This window comes from Salminus brasiliensis, chromosome 5, assembly GCF_030463535.1.
Source record: "Salminus brasiliensis chromosome 5, fSalBra1.hap2, whole genome shotgun sequence".
Lineage (NCBI taxonomy): Eukaryota > Metazoa > Chordata > Actinopteri > Characiformes > Bryconidae > Salminus > Salminus brasiliensis.
In genome coordinates this window covers 27,069,503-27,089,174 of record NC_132882.1, presented here as the reverse complement: position 1 = coordinate 27,089,174, position 19,672 = coordinate 27,069,503, and the positions used below count along the sequence as shown (strand labels likewise).

The 19,672-nt window shown below is 39.2% G+C and overlaps 1 protein-coding gene across 1 annotated transcript in view; it reads right to left on the bottom strand.

Annotated features, from left to right (window-relative positions):
- The window catches only part of LOC140556285 (lethal(3)malignant brain tumor-like protein 4), a 102,867-nt gene that overhangs the window by 60,615 nt on the left and 22,580 nt on the right, over nucleotides 1–19,672 (bottom strand). Inside the window, 7 exon segments of the mRNA XM_072680020.1 lie at nucleotides 3,772–3,882; nucleotides 4,352–4,437; nucleotides 13,428–13,504; nucleotides 14,697–14,848; nucleotides 16,066–16,157; nucleotides 17,846–17,981; nucleotides 18,106–18,210. Coding sequence (XP_072536121.1) covers nucleotides 3,772–3,882; nucleotides 4,352–4,437; nucleotides 13,428–13,504; nucleotides 14,697–14,848; nucleotides 16,066–16,157; nucleotides 17,846–17,981; nucleotides 18,106–18,210 — 759 coding nt within the window.

Sequence of the window (19,672 nt, the reverse complement as noted above, 5' to 3'; positions counted from 1 at the left end):
TTGCTGGTTGCTCAGAGCACTGCAAGCTCAGTCGACAAGGTAAAAAAGATCCAATTATAAAAATCACAGCTGCTGACTACTTTATTTTGATTTAGCAATTTGTCACCTGACAAAGTAAATACATTTATTTGTAAAATAATTTAAATTTATAATTATATATAATATATATTATATTATATATAATATAATTTTTTGGAGACAGTACAGGGACCAATTCTATTAAAAAATATTTAGTCCAAAAGGCTGGGATGCAGAGTGCAGAGTTTTTTATTAGACATGTCAAACTGCAGCCATGTGCACAATACTTTAGGCCACATCTGGACCACCTCAACCGGGAGCATCTGAGCCAGTCTGATGTGACTTCACTGCAGAGCTTTAGAGCAAACAGCAGCCAACCTAGAGCCAACCTACTCTCAAAAATCTCATTCAGTGCTAATAAGCAACAGCCTACACTACCAGATCACACTTTATTCTGCTTTCCGTTTGAATGTAAAGAAAGGTTGCTACTTCTGGGTCACAATGAAAGTATGTGCAACTTGACCATGCTGCCAATAGTTGCAGGCCCGTCAGCCTGATGTTTATTTGCCCCAACAGACTGAAAAATGTATCCAGGCAGAACACTGCAGAGTGTGAAAATTCTTTTACAACAAAGCTGAGCTAACTAGGTGACAATGGGCCAATTCAACCAGCTTCTCTTATTGGGAAGTGCTCTGGGCTGACATGCTCTGGAGCATGTCTGATTAAGATAGATGGCTGTTTTCAAATGGAAACAGGCCGAAATCAATGCAGTCAATGCGTTCTTTCGGCCCGCATTAGAGCCATGCTTTGCTAATGGCTGGTGTCTGATCACGCAATTAACAATTAATATGACTAGGGAGATACTTTCATAAATCACATAAGAGAATACGAGACAGCAGACATCATAGGCTGCAGTATGACGATGGCACCATATGACACAGCCTTTCGTCTTAGGATGGATGGTACTTAAAAAGGTTATTTCAGGCTTTGAAAGAAAAAGAGTTTTATGAAATCGACAAGTAGAGTTTCTAAGGGAAGACTGGAATGAAGCATTTGCTGGAAACTGTTGTGCAACACAACTCAAGCAGGACATTTAGGACATCACAAATTCCCTTTATGAGGGTAAAAACTGTCATATATTAAGCTTTTGCCAAAACTGAAGAAAACCAGTACCATTTAAGAGCCCACAAAAGTGATTCAATGGGATATCAAGCTTTGTAGAGAAACACAGGTTCAAGCCTGTATGTGCTTCATGAATGTATGTGGACATACTACCACAGGACATAGATTTGTGCATATAACGGTATTTGAAAGCTATTTCTGTGACATTTTGACATGCTGTACACCATTATCCATTACACCAACACAGCTACTTCAAGTTGCACCTATTGCTGACACAGATATGCAAATGCACAAACACAGCTTGTCTAGACTCTGTAGAGAAGTAATGCCAATAGAATAGAACTGGAGCAGATAAACATGAACCTACTGGCACCATGGCTAATGCCAGGTGTGGGCTAGAGGGGCATAAAGCCCCCCAGCATAGAGCAGCGGAGCAGTGGAACGGTGTTCCCTGGAATGATGGCTGGTGCTCCATACTTTTGGGATGGTGGTGACCATCTAACATACTGACAACACAAACACTCTTGTTGCTGAATGCAATCAATCCGCATAGCGATGCTCTAAAATCTAGAAAAACGGTCTCCCCTGGACAGTATAGACAGTTACAACAAAAGCAGTATGGACTCTTTTTTTTGTTTTTTTTTTTTGGGGGGGGGGGGAGAGAGAGAGTCTGTAAATGAATTGTTTACAGTATGTAGTTTTTTTTTTAAGCTGTAGCTTTGAATGGTGCAAGACACGACCGACCACATGGAGCAACTACATGGAGGTAATGAGGAAAAGCGTTGGTTATCTTAACTGATGTGTTTAGAGACCTAATATAAATAAATGTTCAAAACAATGTATTGATATTGCTGTTAATACATTTTTAGCAACTAACTGCGGCAGCCCTAATAATTTCAAAAGTATCACTTTTGAACATTTCCCGTTTTTCCGTTCACGCTCATATATTTATCACATCACTATAAATTATGTGGGTATATTAGTCGATGTTTAACTTTTACATAACGCTTTGTTCAAACACTGACTATATTTTTATGATACTTTCCGTACTACAGTCAACAGTCATTTGAAGCCATGAAAAATTAGACCTGCTACTTGCTGTGTATAAATGCCTGATTGATGAGCAGCATCCAAGCTATTCTTGAAGACAGGGGATTTGAGTTCTAAAAACAAGTTTTTAAAAAGGCTTGGATGATCCTAATCAGTCAGGCATTCATACGGTCACACAGTGAATGGCATTCTGCTGTGCTGCAGGGCCAGCTCAAAAAGACATCACACAACAGAAAAAACAAAAAACAGTGGATTAGTAGTTTGACTAAGAAACAAATGAGATCAGCCATCAACAATATTATATCTTAATCCCTTGCACCCCCAAAAAATATTAGGTGAAACAAAAACTCAAATCAAACCAATAATAGTTCCACAGCTACAAGGACTAGTTGTTCTAGTTGAACATTTACGTATACCCATCATGGACATGAATGTCATGGCAATATCGGGCTTTCAGGGATTTCTATGAGTAGTTATCTTTCTGGTGCAGAATGAGTGAAAAAGGTTAGGGCACCCCATGAAAAGCTGGTCTTTTTTAAAATCATATGGACATTTGATCTCCATCAATGCATTTGATTGCATTCATAGGCTTACACAAAGTAACAAATGACCCTTAAAGCAATTTCTAAACAACTGTAGATCCAAAGAATCCAAACAACATAGGTACATGTTACTGGAAGGTGTATCCATATTCCAAGGTCTGGAAGAGACTTAGAGGACACTGGTATGGATAGTCAACAACCACCCAAGAACCACCTATGCACAAGCCTGCCAAAACTGGAAGTGGCTGGAACACCAGTGAACACTGTCCACAGTCAAGCGAGTTCCACATTACCATCGACTGAGAGGCTGCTGTCCATAACAGAAACATCTTCAAGCTTTGGAAATGGCATGCTGCACAAATTAAAAATGTTCTGAGGCAGTCCTCTCCTTCTTTATTATTCCTGCAGCACAACCTCAAACCATCAGCTAGACGGTCGGACACATTTGGGTGTTCCAACCGGCCAATGACCCCAAGTGAAGGTAGTTGTGAAATTAGGAGAGCAAGCTAACATTACACTTTTGGCAAGGCCTTCTCAAAGTTCTGACCTCAAATATGTGTACTGTATTTAAAAGTCGGGTCCGTGCCAGGAAACCAACATATTTAATTAAACCCTAGCAATTGTGCCAAGAACAGTGGTCAGATATCCACCCCAAAACTGTTTAAAACAGACAGCAAAACAAATAGCTTTAAAACTTTGCTGTCATCAGTATTAATGCTGCCTCTACTTCAAACGTAGATACACAGAAAGCATGAAGACACAATGTGGACTCCGGTATAAGTAAGAAACACCAATCTAACAACCATAACCATTAACACTGCTGTTTTTTAACCAATGTACAGTAAGGCAGTCATTTAATTTATCATGAAGAAATCTACTTGATGACCGACATCGACCAAAAGAATAATAACAAACTGTCACGTTTCAAAAGACCCCACAATACTTCACTAAAACAAAAATGCCTTTCAGAACAGGAAGAATTATCACAATATAAATGAGCATCCCAGAGACCCGTTGTCTCCGACCTCTCACTACTCACCTTGACCCTGTAGTCTTCAGTGTCCACGATGGTGGCCACGCGGATCAGCATGGGGTTTCGCCTGTCCACCGCCTCTACCTTCATGCCGACCTGAAATCCGTGAGGGGCTCTCTGCAGATGGACATTTGTTTGTCAGATCTGTCGCTAGGCTTATTGCCAGGAGCATAAAGCATTGCTGCAATGGCAACTACAAGCTACTGTGAGCAAGCAGTGAGCCTAGTTTAATTGAACTGCCATTCAAAATGCATTCAGCCTTGAGGTTTCGCTTTTCTTTACAGGGAGACATGGCGGTTGGGATTTATCAATAATGGGGAGACATTATGAAACGCTTAATCCTGCAGTACAACGTGGCAGAGCTCAAAAATAGCATGACATCAATACACACACACACACATACACACACACACATACACACACACACATTCTGGCTCTTGCACACACAGAAATACACAAATGCAACTATATAAACACACACACACACACACACATACACACATACACACATACACATACTCTTTGTCTTGCTTCTCAAACACAAGGGAAACACTGTCTTTTTGGGATGCGACTGTGTGATGCTCACCATACAAAAGGCTTGGCTTGGAACTGCAGAAGCGCTGTTGTCTTCCAAGTACTCCTCCCATACAAAATGTTCTGGATTGGGGTGTCCTTGAACAGAAGCCAAAAGTAGAATCTGATTACAAAAAGGAATGACATGCTGCCAGGTGCATTGATTTGACTAAAAAGTAATAAATTATTATTATTATTATTATTAATAATAATAATAATAATAATATAATACTATAATTATACTATAATAATAAATATTATATATATATATATATATATATATATATATATATATATATATATATATATACACAGTCATGCCCGAAAGTATTCATACCCCTGGCAAAGTTTGACTTAAATTTACTTTTATTTAACCAGAAATTATATTTTTGCCTGGAAATGACACAGGCATCTCCCAGGAGATAACACGATGATGTACAAGAGGCATCATTGTGGGAAAAAATATTTCTCAGCTTTTATACACATTTGAACAAAAAGTGGCATGTCCAAAATTATTCATACCCTTCTCAATAATTAATAGAAAAGCCTTTATTGGCTATTACAGCAATCAAACGCTTTCTGTAATTGCTGACCAGCTTTTTGCATGTCTCCACTGGTATTTTTGCCCATTCATCTTTAGTGATGAGCTCCAACTCTTTGAGGTTCGAGGGTCTCCTTGCCATCACCCTGATCTTTAGCTCCCTCCACAGATTCTCAATTGGATTCAAGTCAGGACTCTGGCTGGGCCACTGCAAAACATTAATGTTTTTGTCTGCTAACCATTTCTTCACCACTTTGGCTGTGTGTTTTGGGTCGTTGTCGTGCTGAAATGTCCACCGGTTCCCAAGGCCAAGTTTCTCTGCAGACTGCCTGATGTTGTTGTTGAGAATCTTGATGTATTGCTCTTTTTTCATGGTGCCATTTACTGCGATCAAGTTCCCTGGTCCATTGGCTGAAAAACACCCCCAAAACATTAGGTTCCCACCACCATGTTTGACAGTGGGGATGGTGTTCTTAGGGTAGAAGGCTTCTCCTTTTTTACGCCAAATGGTGCACACATCATTGTGGCCAAACAATTCAATTTTTGTTTCATCTGACCATAAAACAGAACACCAGAAGTCTTCTTCTTTGTCCAGATGAGCATTTGCAAAGGTCAAGCGGGCTTTTGTGTGCCTTTTCTGGAGAAGTGGTGTCCTCCTTGGCCTGCGTCCGTGGAACCCAGCAGTGTGCAGTGTCCGTTGAACTGTCTGCTTAGAGATGTCGCCACCAGCAGAGTCCAGATTCACCAGGATGGCCTTGGTGGTGATCCTTGGATTTTTCTTCACCTCTCTCACTATTCTCCTGGCCAGCACAGGTGTCACTTTTGGCTTCCGACCACATCTTCTGAGATTTTCCACAGTGCGGAACTTCTTGTATTTTTTAATAATACTTTGCACTGTAGCCACTGGAACTTGAAAACATTTTGATATGGCTTTATAGCCCTTTCCTGACTTGTGAGCGGCCACAATGCACAGCCGCAGGTCCTTAGTGAGCTCCTTTGTCTTAGCCATGACTGTCCACAAACCAACTGCAGAGAGCTGCTGTTTTTCTCCTGTTGAGTTGATTAAAACAGCTGTTCCCAATGAATCAGGGTAATTAGGATGCTTTAAAACAGCTTGGACTATTTGGAATGGTATAGAACTTTGGATTTTCCCATATACTGTGACAGTTTTCAAAGGGTATGAATAATTTTGGACATGCCACTTTTTGTTCAAATCTGTATAAAAGCTGAGAAATACTTTTTCCCACAATGATGCCTCTTGTACATCATCGTGTTATCTCCTGGGAGATGCCTGTGTCGTTTCAAGGCAAAAATATAACTTCTGGTTAAATAAAAGTAAATTTAAGTCAAACTTTGCCAGGGGTATGAATACTTTCGGGCATGACTGTATATATATAAATATTATATTTATATATATATATATATATATATATATATATATATATATATATATATATATATATATATATATATATATATATATGTATGAATGACTGTGGCTAATGGTGATGCAAATGTACACAAAAAAAGCTAAAGGGCAGATTTACTAACAGTGGCATGAATTACTACCGATCTACCAACACTTTGTGGGACCAGCGGGGCTAACCAATTTAGCAAGATATTTACTCTGTACAAATGAATATTGCTACTTCATAATTTGCATATTCCCAGCTCAATAATTTTGGCACGTTTCTGCATGAAAAATGAATAAACAAACAAATTACAGCCTTCCGGTCTCATTTCACTGAGTACATCCTGCTCATTTAGGAACTGTATGATTACTGACAACTAAGAAACACAATTATAGACAAACAACCTAATGAAAGTAATACATAGTAGTACTGATCATGTCTTTTATTGAGCGCATTAAGTAAACATCCACAGTGCAGGCTAGAAAAAGTAAGCAAGCGAACTTCTCCAAGAGCCTTTAAGATTATTGACCAGTGTTAGTGTGAACCATGCTTTGGAGCAAAAACTTTCAAAGACCTCAGAAGATGGGTAAGACACACAAAGCTGAAAAAGGCTACAAATGGTGTTGGGAAAGTTGAGGAGCATTGCCACTCTCCAATGGTTTGGGACTTCTTTGCAGCCTCAGAGCCAGGACATCTAGATGATTGATGGAACAACCAAATCAAAACATTCACAAGGGAACGTAAGAGCACATTGCAGGGAGACTTGGTCCAAAATTCCATATCAACATAGTGCAAATAGCATTTGCAGCAATAGGAAATGTTTGGTGGAGGACGTCGCTGTGAAAAGGGGATCTATGGATTATTAAATTCAAGGGTTCCCTAACCTATTATAATTGCGTTACCTGGTGATGTTGGTACTGTGTTACTAGGACTGGTGGAAGATTACACAATTTCGGTATTGTGTGAAATATTGCAGCCAATTTGTGGTTTAGTCAGTAGGTTCAATATGTGGTAATCTTGACAGTGAAATCACAGAGGAAGACAAGCTTTATGAGAAGTGGTGGGATGGACTGCATTGTATCGAGCTCCGTACTGAACTTGACGTTCTGTGATTGGATCATTATGCTGGGCTGGTGTACGTTTTAGCCAGTAGCTCACCAATCTGCCTGCAGCTGCACCTGTAGAGTTACTCAAGGGTATGATTTAGAAACTGAAATTTGAGGCAGGGTTACTTTATTGAGATCAGCTGAACATGATCAACTAATTCATGGGCAGCATTTAATACACTGTAAGCCAGGTTAATGCTGGCTATGTACATGCCCTAATAAAAGCGCTATGATATATTAGATAAGTGGTTTTAATCTTATGGCTGATAAATGTACATCAAAAGTAGCTGTTTTACAATAAATAAAATCTTAAATCAATATTTAGTTAATTAAAAGTTTAATCCAATGCAATGTAAACCAAATTCACGATTTAGAGAATTCACAGCATGTAATATATGTTAAATTTACAGAATATAAAAAAGGCATACACTTTTTTAAACAAATGGCTCTGGATGTACTGCACCCAAATAAGTCACCTGACCAGTGAAAATGTTTAGATAGCGGTCTTATCTCTTTGTAAATGTTTTATCTTACAGCAAGTGTTCCCACCCATAGACGTCACCCTTAACTCACTGTACGGCAGAGATTTATGCCCTGAATAAAATCTCAATTAAGGAAGAAAACGGTTTCTCTCAGATAAGTTTGTATCACATGAGAAGCCGGAGACAGAAGTGCTTTACTTTGCTTAACAGTATCTGAGAGACGTTTTGATTCAAAAGGTAAGGAAGAGCTTCACCCTGTTGAGCATCACCGCTTTATCTCTGCAGATACGTGCACACGTTGCTTATCTATAATGAAATCTGTGCTGCATGCAGGGGAAGCTTGGTGGAACTCCAGTGCAACAATCTAGTTGTCCGAATTAAGGCACGAACTGTAATTGTATTTGCCAATTTCAGTGCAAACTGGTGAGGAGAGCTCTACCAGACACAGCGAGAGCAGCCGTCACACTCCATATTCTCTGCATGCTGATATGATGCTGTCTCGTTCCTCTGTCTTTAACCTTGCTAGGCTCCTCCTCAGGGCAGACTTGGCTGGCCTGGCTGATATCAGCCTGAGCCACATTTCCCCAACCCACCCAAAACCCATAGCCTGGTCCATCTCTATCCATGGTGCCAGAGCAGTGTGGTCAGGCCAGGCTCTCTACATTTACATTTACATTTACGGCATTTAGCTGACGCTCTTATCCAGAGCGACTTACAAGGTTACTCGTATTACAGAGGAGGGCCAATGTAGTGTTAGGAGTCTTGCCCAGGGACTCTTATTGGTGTAGCGCAGCACAGTCACCCAGACCGGGAATCGAACCCTGGTCTCCCACATGCTGTTGTTGTAACGCAATGGCAGGTGGTGGTGTTATCTGTTGTGTGTCTCTACACACACACACACACACACACACACACACACACACACACACACACACACACACACACACACACAAAAAGGTCTCCAATGCTCAATTATGCGCTCCTGTGCCTCAGCTTGGACTGCAGCAGCAAACATGATAATGCTGGACTGAGAAAGATGTGATAGCAGCCAGCAAATGATATGACATATAATGACTAATGCTTGGAAATGAATCTAGTAGCCCGGACTGCTCTGTGTGGTTAAAGTGGGGAAACTGATGACAGCTGCAGTTTGGGTGAAGAATGCAACTCTGGGCTAGCAGAGCTTGGCTCACAGCTCATCAGATCAAGAAGTCAAGGAATGAGGGGCTGAGAAACCAAGAAAGTAGAAAAAAAAAAAAGATGTAGGAGTCTTCAATATGAAAATGAGCCTCTAACCAATTATCCTGACAAAGACAAGCAATATACAGCAATACAATCAAAATATACTCTTAAAAATTAAAGGTCCTACACGTCTTTTGAGTAATATATAGAACAACCACCTTTGGGTCCATTTATAAAAAAAAAAAGAAAAAAAAAAAAAGATTCTAGTCGAATGAGTGTGAAGAGCCTTCTAAATGTCTAATCACTTGTAAATGTAAAATGTCTCGTTCTCTTTTTTTAAAGGAACCAATTGTGGACATCTGTGGCATCACTTAAAGAACCATTTGACCCCCCCCCCTCCTTTCCTTTTAAAAGAGCGCACTAGTATTTTGCTCATACAGTGCAGTGCCATGGACCACAGATTACTTCTGCTAGATTATAAGATCTATTGAAAATGTTCCAAAGATGTACATGTACAGCAAATGTTTTAGATACATGGGAAAGAGAACCTAAAATGTAAAAAGCTCCTAATCTGGACAGCAAGGGTTTATTTACTCAGTAAAACACTGATTTTAGAATATATACAAATTTTTATTCATACAGAAAGTAGTAGTGGTGCTCCCATGGGAGTCTAGTATTATAGTTAACATTGAGCATCTGGTTTTGCAAATCAATGCTTAACTATTTTAAATGAGGGGAGCTGGTGAATGTGCCCATGCTGGCTGGGGCACATTCAGGTCAAACCTAGAACCATGCTTTCATCTTCAAACACAAGCGCTCAACTGCTTTCCTCAAAATGAGGAAGTCCGTTTTTCTAGTTACTTTTGTACTGCATGTATGACTATCGCAGAGATCAACAGTTTTAAGCAATGTACTTGGGTGCTTAAAACCTCAGCATAATACTGTGTGTGTGTGTGTGTGTGTGTGTGTGTGATTTCTGAGGAAGTAACCCTTCCTGGGCACAGACTCAATATCTGTAGGTACTTCTGTGAATAGCAGGAGCTCTAATTTCACTGAACACTTCAGCACAATAGCGAGAGGAGATGCCATGAAACATTAAAAGAAGTTGGTTGTTTGAAGGTCTGTTTTGGCCTGAGGGGTAGAATACCGGGAGGGCCAGTTGATGCAATACATCATGCTGAACGGGCTGCACCGACCTGCAAATGAGGTTATGTTTTACTACAGCAGAATCAGTGTGTCAGACTTGTTCTCTGATTGGGAAATCCCATACCAAGACATTAGATTACTGTTCTCTACAGCAGGGGTCCCCCAAACCATTTGCTCTCAGGTGCCACATGCAATGGTTGAGCTGAGCCAGGGCCAAACAGACAAAACATATATATATATATATATATATATATATATATATATATATATATATATATATATATATATATATATATATATATATATAAGAGAAGAAGGTAAGCATGGTTTATCTTGCTCTTTTAGGAACATGCTGATGAGAACGGTGGGCAGATGCCAAGACCAGATTTTTTTATTGTTTGTGTACATGTCTGCAGATGCTGATACTGAACTACATCCACAGGGATCAAAATTACAGGGAAACACAACTTTTATTTCTGGAGGGGTTTAAATGCATACACTGAAAAATTTATTTCTTTTTTTTTTATATAATTTTGTATAAATATATAAATAAATGAATTAAGGATAGATATTTAGGTAAAGCAGTCTAGAGTCTTCTAAACATTCTAGGGTGAGTTTTCCCAAATGTTTTGTTTTGTAATGTTAAGCCCTTTTTAAACTAGTTCTTAAGCTTAAATGAAGGCGGGTTTTTTTCGTAAAACCTCTGTAAAGTACTATGGAAACTCACACGGAAATTAACGCAACCTGTTTAACCAGACCAATTTGTTATTTGCCCAGTGCTTCTTTAGGTGGATTTTCCCTGCAGTTTAGCACACAAAACCCAGACAGCTGCTAATTGACAGGGGGCAGGGAAAGGGAATCTGTTTATTTTATAGGCATGGAAATGAAGGAATAATAGAATTTATTTATTGTCATTTCAGTTCATGAAAGGGGACCAAGTGATGTACTCCGGTCCCAGACAGCACACATGCACACAATCCAGTTCAGAGAAAAAAATAATAGGGAGAGATAGAACACAGAGGTATAGAGAGACAATGATTAAGGATCCACAAAGACGGAAGGAGATCCTACACAGAAACAAAATAGAAATACTGCCTTGACAAATGCAGCAAAACTTGTGAAAAATCATTCACATGTCTTTATCCTTAAAATTTAAAGCAACACTATGTAAAATTAACATTTCTTACTCCTGGGCTCCCTCTATAGTAGGACAGTGTAATTAACACTTTAAGCCACCACTACATGTTCTTCTGGACAAGCTGAGAGATACAGAATAGTCACTGAAGATGAAAGAAGTGTGTGAACTGACATGGTACAGTAATATTACCAGATTTTACAATAACTCTGGTTGTGCAGCATTCTCCTGCCTGCTTCTCCAAAGTTACATGCTGCAATTAGCCGTGTGCTGAGTCTGAAGTAGTGTCGACAGCAATGCCATTTTACCCATTACAAGTCAGTGGAGAATCACAATGATTTGGAAGCGGTCATTTTAAGGTGAAAATGCTACATTTAAATGTTGCTTTAAATGTACCATTACTTTCAAAAAATATGTAATATGTAAAATAAGCACATGAACAGTAATGGTTATGAATGCTATATTATATAGAAAGTGCTATATATATATATATATATATATATGTATATATATATATATATATATATATATATATATATATATATATATATATATATATATATATATATATATATATATATATATATAAAGTGTATTCTGTAAGAGTAATAAGAGTAACTTATTTCACTCATAAAAATCAATGTGTCACGTAATGTAATTTAACCAGGCATGCCCAAACGTTTGCTTAAGATTGGATACATTTCCACTCAATCAATACACACAGGAGCTGATAGCTACCTCAATCAGACCCTGGGGGCTAAGGTAGGCCTTTATTTCATCCATTCTACCTTATCAAGCCAAACGGTCAGACAACCAACAAACAACCATGCCCCAATGGGATGCCATTTTTATCTGCACTCTGGGGCCTTGGGAAAGGATTAGCTGGGGGAAAGATGTATTGTGATTTTTACTGTGATGCATGATAAACATACTGATTTAGTAGACTGCAGTAATCGCGGGAAAGCAAGTTGGGCTTTTCAAAAAGCTGCTGGTCAAAAGTTAAAATGACAAAATCCTGCTGACCACTGTGGTGTTTTTATTTGTGGCCTAGGTAAGAGTCAATCAATATCCACATGTTGATGAGCCACTGTCTATACCATGAACTGACCAGCTGTGGCAAATAAAAAGGCATCCAGAGACACAGGAAGTCATATCTGTGCTGAGTGAATGACTAATTTGTCTTTTTAGTCAAATGACAGAGGATCAAAACTGTATCTCTCCTCAATCGATATTTGATTAAAAAAATAAATAAATCAGTTGTAAAATACTGCATATTGTGCAGATAATTGCAGACAGTTGTTCATTTTGTGTTGTTTAACACTGCTAGCTGTGGGTTCTTCAGATCCAACTGTACTTGCTTAAATAGTACACTTTTATACATATGATTGTGTGTTTTTATACTATAACAATTTTCCTAAAATTAGATTTCTTAAATTGCAATATATAATCACCTTTGAAACGTAATCACTGTAATGTCATGCGCATCATATCGCCAGGTTCTTGCTAACACACAGTCCTAACGTGTACTATTTTTTGATGACTTGCATGTACAACCAAACATATTTGAAAACACCATAGATCCATTCAATATATAGCCACAATGAATCCTCATTTATGAAGGAAGAACTACATTATCTGTGTTTTAGTAATCTGGAAATGTTTTAGGAGAGTGCATTACAAGTGAAGGACCCTCGTTCTGCTATGGTCCAGCTTTGTGAACGATGTCAACTTTAACTGCTTAAAACAAGGGTACTAAAAGTGAAAGGACAAATAACAGACTAATGAAATTGAAACGTGGCATGATGAATCGGCCCTCAGAGAGAAAATGGAATTATTTCGCACCTAGACTCCTGATGCCAGCGAACACAAGGGCAAGTTCACTACAGCCTGCAAGCAAACTGATGACACCTTCCTAATACAGATGGATAGTAGAAATGGTGCCTGATCATTGGCCCTGAATCTTTGCCATTGCCTGTGAGACTGGAGTAGATGAAAAAAGATGAATCAAAACGACATTTCTCGCAGAGCTGAGAGACGGGAACAGTGAGCTGAGAGCACAGGTCACGGTTCGGGACTGGCACTTACCCTGAGGTGCTGTGAGAGGGCGCCCGTGGTCCTGGCACCAGCCCACAGGGTGGATATGAGGGCTACTGGCGTCACACCTGGGCAAAACCACAACAACAATAAAAAGCATCACGCTTGGCTCCATTTACTTTAGATGTCCAACATCATCAGAGATCTCTTTACATTCTTCCACATTATTCCTCAACATGACAACCTGACAATGATTTCCTGACAGCATGATGGTATGATAGCATCCTTCTCAGTTTCACTTGAGTGAACAAACACCGTCAGAGCATCGGTTCTGTGTTGGCTGGCTTTAATTATAAAACAGGGCTGAAAGCAGAAGGGAATAAAGAGGCAGGAAACCTTGGGAAAGAAAAGAGAGGAACTGAAAAACCTCTGCTATCTCTATGTGCATGCATGTGTGCGTGTTCTGCAGTGTGCCAAGAAGAGATGCTTGCTGGGATATTTGAAGGAAGCTGCAGGGCTGCAAGGCTCGGAGCTTCTCCTGCTGGAAGTAAGCAGTATGACAGACGAAAGGATAAAGGGGAGAAAAAAACAAAAAAACAAAACCCTACAATAAACTCTTCCCTTTTAAGCATCTGCTTTACCGCATTATGTGAGGTTGGCTCTAAATATACCCCCTTTCCCCTCTAAAGGGGAAATCAGACCGTAAAGTGTCAGATTATGTAAAATCAACACGAGAATCCCTTATCTAGATGCTCATAGCCAAGCGCAAGTTAAAAAATACACTTCAATCAATCCTCATCATTTGCACATTACACCCTCTACACAACCTCTCCTCCTGAACTCAGAAGACATATGTATTCCACTAATACAACTAATATCTAATGCAGGTTTCTCAGGACATGTTACAATCAGCATGTAAATCATTAGCATTCACTGATTATTTACATGCTGATTTTAACAGGTCCTGAGATAGAGCTTGATAAGATGTATTCCTGCAGATGTCATGCTGTGTTTCAAAGGGCAAATCTCAAATACGCTGCTGCACATATATATGCAGGTGATGAGCCTTGACTTTTCTCCAGAATTCAATTAAATCTCTCTCACACACACACACACACACACACCTCACAGCTCTTTGCCTTCATTAAACATTCAAGCCAATGGATTAGTAATGACTAAAAACAAACCACACAAAAAATAGTCTTTTTTGTGGTAGAGACACACTGAATATTAAATACATAACAGCAGATGGCTCCCTTTTCAGTTCAGTAACAACAAGAGACAGAACAAAGTGAGCTAAATAAATTTCCCTCATCCTACCAGTAGTCGTAGGTGTCATCCCAGTTGTCAAAGTGGACCAGGAAACGATTGTCTGCGATGTCTGCCACCGTAGCCACACATACCAGGCAGGGGTTTTTCCTGTCCACTGCCTCCAGCTTCATGCCCACTTGAAACTTTGAGGAGGATGTGGTCTGTTTCGAAAGAGGTTCACATGTTATTCACACAAATAAGCTCCCAATATAGGCTGCCTGGCATGCTTAAAATTGCTGATCCAGATTTGGGCTCTCTTAATCGAAAGATATCCAAAGCACAGATCAATGAAGTCAAGCCAATAGCTTTTCTATAGAGGTCAGAGACCATCAGTTGTCCTTACTGGAAACTTAAGCATGTTTTTTTTTTTTTTTTTTTGCATACACAACAGACGAACATGATAGTCATCAGGTAAAGGGGATCAGAAGTGTTTAGAACAGGGCTGGCAAACTCATTTGAGGCAACAGGCACAGGGGCCAGAGCAATTTCTACTGCAAAAAAACTGACACTGAGGTCACTTTTATTTGAAGCGAGGCATGAAGTTCTTAGTTTGGTAATGAGTAGCTACACATCATTTGCACATGTTGGCTAATGTCTACAAGTACGATCAATGTCTGACTGACTATAAACTGACTTAATTTTACACAAAGCCTCGGTCAGAGCTCTCATATAATAACATGTCCCAATAAACCTGCTCATAAACAGGATCAGGGTTTGTTTTGGCCCTGCATGTTCACACAGGGCTCTAAATGTGCTAGCTAACTTCTCTGAAGAACATTAAATCCTCTCCTTGTTTGTGCCTACAGGTCAGTGTCAGTGCAGTCGAACCCAATTAAACAGCAGCAGAACAGATTAGAACCGCTGTCAGGCCTGTTTTGGCCTACAGGCTGTTTTGTTTGCCACCACTGGTTTAGCAGTTGTCTGCAGACCCACCCTCTCCTTCAAGTCAAAATAAATGTCTGTCATTCTTTCCAAAACTGCAGAGAACATAAAATGCTGCACCATTTGGATTGGTACGCACTTATTCTTCCTTTTTTTTCCTACAGCAGTGGATGCTGAAGGAAAAAAGAAATTAGCTACAAATCTTATCCAACAAGGCCACAAAATTGGCAATTTTTAGTACTCAAAATAATTGGAACAGCAGCGCTGACAGGGCAGGTTTTTGGAGGAAACAAATTAACAAACCACTTTTTTACAACTCTAGGCATACAGTCTTTTAACACCAGGTGTGAATAAACCAACAGACCAAGCAGAGAAAAAAAAATCCTGCTGCAGTTTTCCTTATCTGGACTGCACAAAGCAGCCTTCAGCCTACAAGAGGCACCGTTCTCTCACTGGCTGAGGCGTAGGCTGACTCTGCACAAGACGGCGCACTTACACTGTTTTGGGATTTGAACAGATTCTTTGGTGCAGCCTGAGCATTGCAAGCCTCCAAGTACTTCTCCCAGTTAAATTCATTTATCTTATAACCTGAGAGAAAAATGAGAGAAAGAAATTAGTGCTATGAAAAAGACAACACATTAAAACTACCACAATCAAACGATGAAAAATGTATCATGTTCAAATCAAGAAAGTTTTTTTGCCTATTAAAAAGCAGTGCAGTTGTTTTCAGCATAAACTTTGTGCAACATATTATAACTCATTCCACCCGGTCCACATTAATCTGGATTACAACTGGTGCAATCGAGCAGTTCATTACTTGCAACATTGAAAAGCAATTCAAAGTCTTATTACATGCTATTTGTCTGGAACAGTACATGCTGTGAATTATAACCAAGAAAAACCATTCACTTCATTGTTTTATGCATCAATAAAGTAAATAACTAAAAAAAAATACCTCTTAAATAAATGACCATCATCTTCCATTATCTAAACAAGATATATGGACCTATATATGAACACCTATAAAGTAATTTCCTGTCCGATTATAAACCAGCAAGCATTGTGTACAAAAGGAAAGGATCTCGCCATGTTCTACACAATGAAATGGTGGTTGCTATTAGCCTTCACGATACACTCACTAATCGTTGCTACAATACCAAAACTGTAAAATGGTAACATTGCCGGAAAATGAAACAAACAAAAAAAACTTTAATGCATGTTAACCTATGTACAGTTAAGGTTACACATTAAACGTTACACAGATTGAACTGTTCTTTCTATAAGGCAGAACAGGTGGACAACATGTACATTGTATAGAAAAAAAAGAAACATTTTGGTGCTTTTAAGCGTCTTTTTTCCTAACCTAATTTTTGTTTACATGCCCCTAAGCAGGTTGCACCTTGACCAGACAATTTGGTAGCCATTAACAAGCTTCTGGCATAATTCTGTTTGGATATGTCATCACACTTCTTGGCAGAGCTCAATTCAATTTGTTTTTTTGTTTTTTTTTTGGCATAGACCCAGCACCACCACATATTTCTGATAGGTTTAGGTCAGATCCATAGGAAGACCATTCCAAAAGCCTTATGTTAGCCTGCTTTACCCATTCCACAATCACCTTTGAGGCGTGTGTGGGCCTATTGTCCAGTGGAAACACACCTAATTGTTTCCAAACCTGAGCTGTTATGCTCCCCTTCATTATTTCATCCACTTTGTGTAATGTACCAGTTCCACTGGCAGCCCCAGAGCACGTTGCTCCCATCACAATGCTTAACAGTGGGTACAGTGTTCCTGAGTTTGAATGACTCAGCTTTATTCCTCCAAACATACCTAGTAATTGAGACCGAACAACTCTGCCTTCCTGAAGAACACTTTATGGACTGATAAGAAAAAGCTTTTTCCACTGTCCATGTCTTCAGCTGCAACTATTAGTCGAGTTTGAGGATCAATTTTGTAGCAGGGGTTTCTTTCATGGACAGCAGCTGATTTAAAACTCGCAGACTAGACTAGGGTTGCAACAAAGAATTAAATCAACTAATCAACCAACTGATCAACTAATTCTTAGTCTTATTTCTATAAAAGTATTAAACAAGTGTTTGTACATTGCAATGACACTCAGATAAATGATGAGCATATGTAAACTTCCAACCCCAACTGTAAGTTATATTAATGGAGAAGGATTTCAAGGGAAGAACCTTCAGATCCATGTTAACAGTGGGGGGTCTGAGGCTTTGATATGCCAGGGAACACATGAAAAGCCTGCAGTGTACTCTCACCTTTTGGCGGATGAAGTTTGTGGCCCGTGGACTCACACCATCCAGCTGGCTTGATATCAAGCGAGTCAGCATTAACCCAGAAGTCATAGCATTCTGAGTAGCTATCGATGCGGAGACGCAGCCGGTAGCCAATCACCTGGAGGACAATCAAGTCAAATTACCAACCGGTCAATCAGTGTAATGAAATGTAAGGTATAAAACAGTTTTGACCTTGTTACCGTCCTGGATAATACTGTGAAGCTTTTGACAGTAATGCTAACCTCAGCCACGGAGAGCACGCAGAACATCGAGGGGTGCAGGGGGTCGATTCCCTCCAGCCTCATCCCAACTTTAAAGCCATTCTTGTTGTTAGGAAATGACTGATACTGTGCAACAACAACAACAAAAACCCTTTAAGTGCAAGTACACAAGACATGAAGAGCATTAAAGGACACTTCATTCATCTCTCTGCTTGTTTCTTAAATACAAAAGATGCTGCTACTCAGAAGATGCGTCTGTGCACTCAGGTTGCTATGGAAACGCCTACTTGCTCACATTTCTAAGGGGAACAGATGTCTCATCAGATCTCCTCATGGAAAAAGTGGCTGACTGTGATGAAGGATGCAGGCCTGCTTTATCAATCAAGGCTTAATGCGAGAAGCCAGTGCTGCATCAGACACATAAGACATTATTGTACATAGGAACTTAGTAATGCTGGCATTGGAAAGTAGAACTAGCAATGGCAAGAAACCTGAATGACCGTGCCACTCACATACTCATTTGAACTACATCACTCCAATTTTGGTAATCCTCTTCCCTGCACGCACAGCCAATGCCTACAAATACCACCTCGTCAACAGTCTGTGTTTCAGTCTAGTCTGTGTATTAGGTTACAGGTTATTAGGTTAGGGTTTATTTGGGGGCGTACTCAACAAAACAAATTCCTCAAAGTGATTGACCAATTGCATGTGTGAAGTGAATAGCAGAGGCTGCCATGTCTATATGAAGAAGTACTTTATTATCCATTATTTAGACTCATTTTGGCTTTGAAGGTGTAAAATGACACAAAGAGCAGTCGGAAAGGACTTGATTCATCATATGTGTGTTAAATAGACACCACCAAACCTATTCCCATCATATTAGACAGCATAGTGCATTTTAAACAGTCTCTAAATTGTATTTCTAGATTAGTGAATGCATTTAGTGCTTTACTGATTACCAACAGTAAGCTGGTAATGATACTCATCATCATTAGTATAATCATCATCATTACTAGTTATTACTACTACTACTACAGTTACTATTACTACTACCACCACTACTGCTACTATTACTACAGTTCTTAGTACTACTACTACTTTATTACTAGTTACTACTATTACAATTATTACTACTACTATTACTACTATTATTGCTACAATTAGTGTTAAAATACAAATCATTTCTACTTTAGTTACTACTAATAATTATTTCTACAGCTATTACTACTACTTTATTACCAGTTAGTTACTACTACTACTTTTATTACTACAGTTATTATTACTAGTACTGGTACTACTACTACAGTTCTTACTACTACTACTACTACTACTACTTGTATAAGCATCCCTGCCTGACCAAAGAGCCTCAAGATGAAATAAATGTCATAGGTTAGTTCTGTACACTACAGCAAAAGGCATGTAGAAAATGGAACGTCAATGAATATTTTCATGAAATTATTAGCAGAAAGGAAAAATGTTATCTTGCTGGCTAGCAACAAAAGCAAACCAGTTAACACTAGAGCAGCTGAGGCGGTCATTTTGACTGTTGAGACTAAGATATAATAGCGTCTAGTAAAGGATTTCTACT